This window comes from Terrapene carolina, unplaced genomic scaffold (assembly GCF_002925995.2).
Source record: "Terrapene carolina triunguis isolate 2854851 unplaced genomic scaffold, T_m_triunguis-2.0 Scaffold1007, whole genome shotgun sequence".
Taxonomy (NCBI): Eukaryota; Metazoa; Chordata; order Testudines; family Emydidae; genus Terrapene; species Terrapene triunguis.
Genome location: NW_020665358.1, coordinates 20,890 through 29,590, shown reverse-complemented (window position 1 = coordinate 29,590; position 8,701 = coordinate 20,890). Strand labels below are relative to the sequence as shown.

Genomic DNA, 8,701 nt, shown 5'->3' with positions numbered 1-8,701 from the left:
TGCGCATAGGCAACTAGCAAGTCAGCTTACTTCACAATCTCATCTCAAAGCCACATCAGAAAGGTCCATTAAAGTCAAGGTGCCCCTTTCCTGAAGTAGTTGAGTCTCTCGGACAGTACATCAGACACAATTTTCCTAAGGAACAGCAGCAGCAGGTGGTACAGGACTATATTTTGGAACAAAGGCGCATCTCTTGGCAGATAGGGGTGCAGATCGGAGTTGTCTAAGTCTCCCCAGATCAAATCTTACATAGTCTCAGTACAACCATATGAACCAAAAGACCCTTCTTTGATACAACAGGATACATGTAGTCATGGGAGGTTTAACTTACATGTTTACCGTTCGGGCTTCTTGAGCTCCCTGACCTGCCCCTGTGGGCGTGGCACTCCAGAACAAACAGCGTATCATCTGCTTATGTACTGTCCTCTTTATCGTCTTCATGGTGGACAGATGAACTTAACATTTCCAGATGCTGCTGCTGTGATAGAGTGCCTACATCACTTACCCAACATCTACTTCATTATTTGTGCTGTCATAAGCTATACCCCAGAACTATTAACATAATAAAACAAATAGTTGGACAGATTATAATACTATATACAGAGAGAGAACCTGTAGGTTATTTTGATCAAAGAGAATTTCCCAGGGCAGAGATCGGTGTCAAAATTTGTTTTATTTAAAGAGCTGTCCAAAAGACTCCAAAGCAAATTATGTTAAAAAACAGAGTTTTCTCCATTAATATAAGAGCGTTTCAGCATGTAAGTTATTCCTCTTCATCCCTGATACCTCCAGTGGGAAGTACAAGGAGGATTTTGCTTGGAGAGCATAGGAGAGAAATGGGAGCTAGCAGAAGCAGTTCCTGGATTCCTTAGATTATGGGAGATAGTAACTAACTTCTGCATAACATCTCCAGTGCATTGGGAATGGTGGGATTTGGATTGAGTGAGCATTGTGGAGTGAGCATTGTGGTCACTTTAAAGAGATACTGTCAGGGTTCTTTACATTTTATAAGAAACAAGCTTTTGCAAAGCAGATTCTCGGTATTGGTGTTTGGTAGAGGTGTTTGGATGGGTGTTTTATTTCACTGGAACAGGTTGGGTTTTTTAAGAAAGGAATTACATTCCTAAGCATATTTACCAATTATCCCAATTTGGCCAGGACTGTCCTTGTTTCTAAACATAGACCTGCAGGCTCTAACTTTTGCACCAGACAGGCAATTAAAAAAAAAATTGCTGCGACGTTCCTGCCGTTAGATAATGCTGTGCAGAGAAGGCAGGCTGCAGCCTGTGGCTGAGGGCTTGTCTGCTTCTGTGCACTAAAGATACCAGCAGAAGAGGCGGAGGCAGGGGTGAGAAACCCCAGGCTATACAGCAGGTGTGACGAACACCAACTCCCCATCTCCTAGTCCCCTAGCTGTGCTGACCAGAGACTCTCAGCCTCCCCATTGCTGCAGTAAAAAAGAGGGGGCAGGGAGTAAAACTGGCGGGAGAGGGCAAATTGGGGGACACAAAAAAAGGAGCTAAATTGAGGGGGCAGGGAAGGAGAAAAAGAGAAACTAATTCACAGAAGAAGGGGGGTTAAAAAAAAGAGGAGAGAAATAGGATTTCAATAGCAAGGGAGAGAGGGACCTCAAAGGGGTTGGGTGGGGAGAGAAAGATGGAGAAGCCCCACCAACCTTCAGGGTGAAGGGAGAAACTGGAGGAGAGGGAACGGGCATAACATCCTCCCCTTAAGATGCAAGCAGAGGAGTGAACCTGCTGCCCTTCTCCAAATACATTTCAGGGGGCATCCACCCAAGCGGATGTGCCGAGGATTTGTGGGATGGAGGGTCGTGGGGGCTGCCCCAGGTTTGCATCAGTATCCCAACTTCTGGGTGCCTGTCTAGAACCCTGAGGCCCTCATTTAAATATGCCTATGATGCACCAGCATTTAAGCACCACCCTCTGGTGAGGGGGCTTGAGCAGCTCCAGGACCTATAGAAGAGTCTCCCTGGAAATGTTTTTACAAGGCCGCATTTGCAACCCCAACATCCTGCTAAAGTAAAAGACCCAGAGAATGAAGTGAAACCAACCGTCAACAAGTCTAAGTGGCATAGTCCAAGCTGAGAGAAATGCAAAAGAGAAACTAACAGCATGAGACTTTAGAGGTATAAAATGCTTTTATCTCGTGTAAATCCCTGGTGATGTCGATTACACAGGGAAGGAAATTGGTTTGATATACATTTTAACCTGGCTGTGTCTGTAAGGCAGCGTTCAACGTCTTTCCCGTAGGGAGTGGAGAATTCTGCTGTGCAGTTCTGTGAGTCATCTACACTCACACTCATCCCAAATGTGTCAGATGCTACCTCTGGAAGTGAATGCATTCCCCAAGCAGATCATTGGAGCACTAGGTTCCCCAGGCTCTCAACTTTGGTACCCAGCCGTGGCTGCTCCTGGCAAGGCAGTGACACTGTGGGGAGGGCAGCAGCTGCTGCAGCTGCAGCCACAGTTACAGCTGGGGTCTCTCCTCTGGGCAGCACTGAGCGCACAGAACGCCTGAATTCCTCATTCTTCCAGGTATAGAGCAACGGGTTGAATGCAGACAGGGAGCAGAAGAGCAGCCAGCTGGTCACCTGCAGTGCCCGGGGCACGGACTGCAGGAAGAAGCCCAGCAGGCTCACCCAGACCACAGGCTGGGTGTCCAGGAGGAAGACACAGCACAGGAGCAGCACGGAGATGCTGCTGAGGCGCCGCTGAACCCGGCGGGCAGGCGGTGGGGCAGCAGGGAAGGGCAGCTGATGCAGGAGGTGGAAGTTGAGGACGCTGACCCGTTTGACGCTGACCCGCACCCGTCTCATGATGCCCAGGTAACAATGGAGCAGCAGCACGGTCTGGCTGAGCATGGCCAGCGCTACCAGCAGGGCAGTGTAGTGTGAACTGCTGCTGGCACTGCTGATCTCCTGCTGGGATGACTGCTGTGAGAGCCATTGTGTCCAGAGCCCAGGCAGCAGTAGCACCAAGACCAGTGCAAGTCCCCAGGAAAATCCGATCATCCACCCTGTGCGCCTCTGCTGGTAGAGTGCCTGGTAAGTGCTGGGTGCCTTGGTGATCAGCACATACCGGTTGAGGGCCACCAGCAGGTGGGAGAGCAGGGAGACAGTAAGGCCAAGGCCAAGGAGCCCACCCCGCAGCAGCCTGTATTCTGCTGAATGAGCAGAAGAGGAGCTAGGTGGCAACAGCCCCAGCACCGCTTCCTGCGGCATCCAGAGGGCACAGACACTCAGGTCAGCTACACAGCCGTTCACGATGAAGGCATTGCTGGTGGTCTGTAGCTTCTTGAAGGAGAAGACCAGGTAAATGACCATCACATTGGATAAGGTCCCCACGAGGGCTAACAGCGAATAGATGAGAGACAAGGAGATTCTGGTCCCCGCGGATTCTTCACACAGCAGCAGCAGAGAGGAGCTCGCACTCCAAACAGAAGAGGAAGAAAAGTTGGACATCTTGTTGAATGCAGCTCAGCTTCAACTCCTCTGGGCAAATCCCATCCTTATCTGGTCAGGAGGCTGTGAAGCAGAGACACAGACCATGCAGCAGAGAGAAGCCAGAGCATTCAGCTAGGAGGATCCACAGCAGGTAGAGGCATGTTTCAGAGCACGCAAGATCCAGAGCAGGCAGCTAGCAAGAACGATTCAGGGCAGGCAGCTAGCAGCATCCAGAGCAGGCAGCTAGCAATAGGTGGTCCAGAGCAGGTCCAGGGCAGCAGCTAGCAGGGATGGCTTAGAGCATGCATCAAGCAAGGATGGTTCAGGGCAGGCAGCAGCAAGGATGCTCCAGCTGTGAAAATACCAAGAGAAGCAGCACTCTGCAATCAACAGCAACAAGAACAGCAGCAGCTGCTATGAAGCCTTGCAGCTTTTTTCTGCACTACAGTACGTACACCGTACATCACTCCAGGAAAATTCAGCCCTTCCGCTCTTCATGAATTATTCAGCAGATTTTCTACTTGCAAAAGCAGGAGAAAAAACCCCCAGCTTGCTCTGAAAATACTGCAGTTACACCGACTGATTTTTCTCCCTGCCTCACCAGCTCCATGGCTCTAATACCACCTTATATTTACACAGCACCTTTCATCCTCAATAAGCTTTACAGACTTGGATAGACTTCATTCACCTGCCTCTGAAACACAGTCCATCTGGGGTAGAAACTCCCGTGCTAACTATTCACTTTAACAGATTTCTTCTGATTCACATTGTTAGGAAGCTTTCTGTGCATCTATAAACATTTATTTTTTAAAAAGTATAATTTTGGAGCAGGTTTCTAGTAGCAACATGCTCTTTGAATTAAACTCCCCTCATTTATTATAGATGATGCCTTGTCAAAAGAATACTTTTCATTTTAGGGAGCTAAGCCCCAAATGCATATAATTTTGGTGGGGGGAAGGAAATGAGACTGTGGAATACACAGAAATCTATTACACATCCTCTGCTCTGGCTCTATCACGACTCTTCACTGTGAACAGTTTAGTGTTACAAACACGGATCCTGACCTTGCAGCCCTTACTCCTACGAATAATCCTACTGAAAGCATATGATGAGGATTCCAGGAGCAGGAACCTGATACAAACAAGTGCAAGTTCCATATTCGACATCACAAACTGGTGTTAATTCCACACAAACCCTTTCTATGGTCCATCTGAGGGTTATCAGGAGTAGTATGGGGATGAAAAGGGGATAGCTAGAGATTCAGTTTTTTCACCACAGTGGCACAAAGGGAATGAAGACTGGCTGCATCTCCACAGCTGAGGGTATCCCAGGCATGTGCATGTAGAGACAACACAGCTGCTTTGTAATATGTCTTAAAGGGTGCAGAGTGTTGGGGGGGAGCACCTTCCAGGTTTGCGATACCCAGCATAATCAGCATGCCTGCGTTTCTGGAGTGCAGTACATTCGTTCATCAGCCAGTACAGGATATCCAAAAAGCCGTGACCTGTGAATCTGACCCATACCTTTACTTTCCTGTGAAAGTGAGTCAAAAGTGCCACTCATGACCAAAATAGCCAATGCCTCATTGGGAAAGCCAATGCCTCATTTCTCCATCAAGCACACAATAGTCTAACTTCAATAGGACTACTCATGTTCTTAAAGTTAAGGACATACTTAAGTGCTTTGCTGGATCAGGGCCTAAATGTAGTAGTAGTTGCAAACTGAGAAACCCACACTGGATACAAAAGTTCTAGCCAGCTACCACCCAGTATCAAAACCCCTGTTCCCAAGCAATCTCTTAGAGAAGCTAGCCAAAGGCTACTATAAGCATATCTACCTGAAGCTAATATCCTAGACCTGGCACAATCTGGCTTCATGCCAAGATATGGGTCTTAAACCTCTTTAGTGACACTGATGAATGATCTGCTATCAATGGATGGAGAGCAGACATTCATCATCATATTCCTGGACCTTTCTGAAACATTCAGCACTGTCAACCATATGATACTGCTGTCCCGCCTGAGAGAGGTAGCATGAGTCTAAGGTTATGTGCTCAAATGATTTGAATTCTCCCTGGAAAGAGGCACCCAATGAGTAGTGACCAGAAACAGTACTTCCATTACTAGACACATACAAAACACTCTCTTACTTGTGAAGCTGAACAAGGATCAACTCCTTTGCTGTAACCAATATCTACATGCAACCACCATGTGAACTGGTCAGATGACATACTGCCAGCAATATGCAAACGACACTCAGCTCTACATACCCTTTTGGGGTGATGGTGGATAACCAGCTTCACTTGAGCTTCCATTGTGATGCTATGGCCAAAAGAACTAATGCAATTCTGGAATGCATAAACTGGGCAATCATGATTAGAATAGAGAGGGTTTTTTCCCTCTATATTTGGCACTGGTGCAACTGCTACTGGAATACTGTGTCCAGTTAAGGTGCCCAGAATTCAGGAAGGATGTTGATAAATTGAAGAGGGTTCAGAAAAGAGCCATGAAAATAATTAATGGATTAGAAAACATGCCTTATAGTGATAGATTCAAGGAGCTCGATCTATTTAGCTTAGGAAAGAGAGGATTAAGGGCTGACTTGATTACAGTCTATAACAGGGGTAGGCAACCTATGGCACGCGTGCCGAAGGCGGCACGCGAGCTGATTTTCAGTGGCACTAACACTGCCCGGGTCCTGGCCACCGGTCCGGGGGGCTCTGCATTTTAATTTAATTTTAAATGAAGCTTCTTAAACATTTTTAAAACCTTATTTATTTTACATACAACAATAGTTTAGTTATATATTATAGATTTACAGAAAGAGACTTTCTAAAAACGTTAAAATGTATTACTGGCACGCGAAACCTTAAATCAGAGTGAATAAATGAAGACTTGACACACCACTTCTGAAAGGTTGCTGACCCCTGGTCTATAAGTATCTAACTGAGAAACAAATATTTAACAATGGGGTCTTCAATCTGGCAGGGAAAGGTGTAACATGATCCAGTTGAAGCTACACAAATTTAGACTGGAAATAAGGTGTACATTTTTAATGGAAAGAGTAATTAACTATAGAACTAATTAACTATTGGAACATTTTACCATGGGTCACAGTGAATTCTCCACCACTGGCAATTTTTAAATCAAGGTTGGATGTTTTTCTAAAAGATCTGCTCTAGGAATTATTTTGAGGAAGTTCTGTGGCCCGCGTCTTACAGGAGGTCAGACTAGATGATCACATAGGTCCTTTCTGGCCTTGGAATCCGTGGATCCATCACCACATATGACCAGTCCATTGCCACCAAGATGGCCCTGTGCTTGGGTGAGATCAACTCATGGACAAAGACGAGCTGGTTGAAGCTGAACCGGAGCAAGTGGGCAGCGGAAAGCATTGTGATGAGTTCGCGGCCACAGTACAATCTCCTTTGGTTGACCTGCAATTGGTCAATTCAGCCCCTAGTTTAGGAGTGCTCCTAGATCCCTCACAGATGCTAAGCTCTGACATCGCAACATCCACAATTAATACTTTCTACCATTTCTAGAGGGGTAGGAGACTCCATTTCATTGTGGCAAATGGTGACCTGATCTCAGTTATTCACACTTTCACCACCTCCTGTCTGGACAACAGCATTGAGACATATCTGGGCATGAAGCCGTCTGCCTTTAGGAAACTCCACCTGGTACGAAACATTGCAGCACATCTCACCAACACTGGATACTGTGAACACATCAAATATTTTGTCCTCTGCTCCCTGCGCTGGCTTCCCATAGAATATCAAGTCAAGTTCAAGGACTCAGTTCTTATTTTCAAAATGCTCAACAGCCTAGGCCCGGGTATTTAAAAGATTCCCTAAAGCTCCAGAGCAAAGGCTGTAGGCAACATTTCATCTGTGCAGGAGACAGATCTTTATTGGAGGCTGGCCCCACACAATGGAACAAACTCCCATAGGAACCAAAGACCATCACAAACATCATCATCTTCCAGCCCAAGAGCAAGGAGCATTCTTCGGACTTGCCTTTGCCAATATAAACGCATAGCAGCCCATACTTACACAACCCCTCTCCCTCCACAAAGCCCTATGAGAATAAAACATTTCACTGCACATACAATTCTTCCCCTGGTGAGAGGATAAGAGAACAAGGCACAAGTGGCAGATATTGGTCATGTTGCTTAATGCTCTACTTGATGGTGCTCAGCTACTACGGTGGTTAGTGCATTATAAAAACCTTCTGTAGACTGTAGAGTAGGAGCCATCACAGAGAGCAGCCTGGCAGCATCCTTCCCTACAGCCGGGGATCTCCAGCTCTAGCGCCTCCACTAATCACAGCAATGGTCTTATGGAAAAAGGTGACCGTGGACTAAAGTAACCATTTAGGACTTCAAAAGTCAAAACCACCATCTTGGATTTCATACTGAAGCCCATAGACAGTCAGTGCAGCTTGCAGACTCAGTAGTGGTATGTATTCCAAGGAAAAATTCCACTTAAGTGAGCTGCCGCATCCTTGAGGTGTAGCTCCAGATTAGATTACTCTAACGTGACCAGTCTCAAGGTGACAAAAAGTATGCAGAAGCACAGCAAGGTCCACATCTGAAAAGCTGTTGCATGTGCTGCATGGAGTAAAGCTTGAAACACACACTTTTCACTATTGATACCATCTAAGTCACGAGCCCAATTTAAAAACAACGGCCACTCACCACCAGGTGGAGAGGCTGATACAACCTCCAGTCAGTTCTGGTTGCTTTCCCCAGTCTACTGTCGAAATCTTATTTTATGTCAACGTAAAATTAAAGCACGTGTATTTTAAACACCAACAGTGCATAACTTAACTTCTCTATAGTGTTAATACTATAGAATGTGCATTTCCTTAACATTATAGTGTATTTCCAAATACTATGTCACATTGCTCAGTGGTGGGTGATTGTCTCTTATGTTAGTAAGACCCAACTGTCATACATATGGAAGGATGATCCAGGGTGGGAAGCTTGGAGAACACAAACAGTCCAATTCATAGAAATATGTTGTAATGATTAACCGTTCCCAAAAACTTTCCAGTACTTCTCTTCCAGCAGACTGCTGGCCTTTTGCACAGATTTGGTATGTTTCAAAGCAGAAAGAGCTCAGTTACATCAGCAGTCTCAGTTTCACTGTGGCAACTGATCTGTAGAAACTGGATAAACTTTGCCTGAAAAAGTCGGGCTCTCTGGACACAAGCCTTAGGCTTGGTCTACACTAAC

At 46.1% G+C, this 8,701-nt stretch overlaps 1 protein-coding gene across 1 annotated transcript; it reads right to left on the bottom strand.

Moving 5' to 3' along the window:
* Positions 1–2,374: 2,374 nt before the first annotated feature.
* On the bottom strand, positions 2,375–3,481 carry GPR88 (G protein-coupled receptor 88). The gene has a single exon (XM_024202966.1). It carries the CDS (start codon positions 3,479–3,481, stop codon positions 2,375–2,377), a length of 1,107 nt encoding a protein of 368 aa, XP_024058734.1.
* Between the last annotated feature and the right edge of the window lie 5,220 nt (positions 3,482–8,701).

What these genes read in the sequence shown, in the direction of transcription:
- GPR88 (XM_024202966.1), bottom strand. Translation starts at nt 3,481, where the DNA reads ATGTCCAACTTTTCTTCCTCTTCTGTTTGGAGTGCGAGCTCCTCTCTG.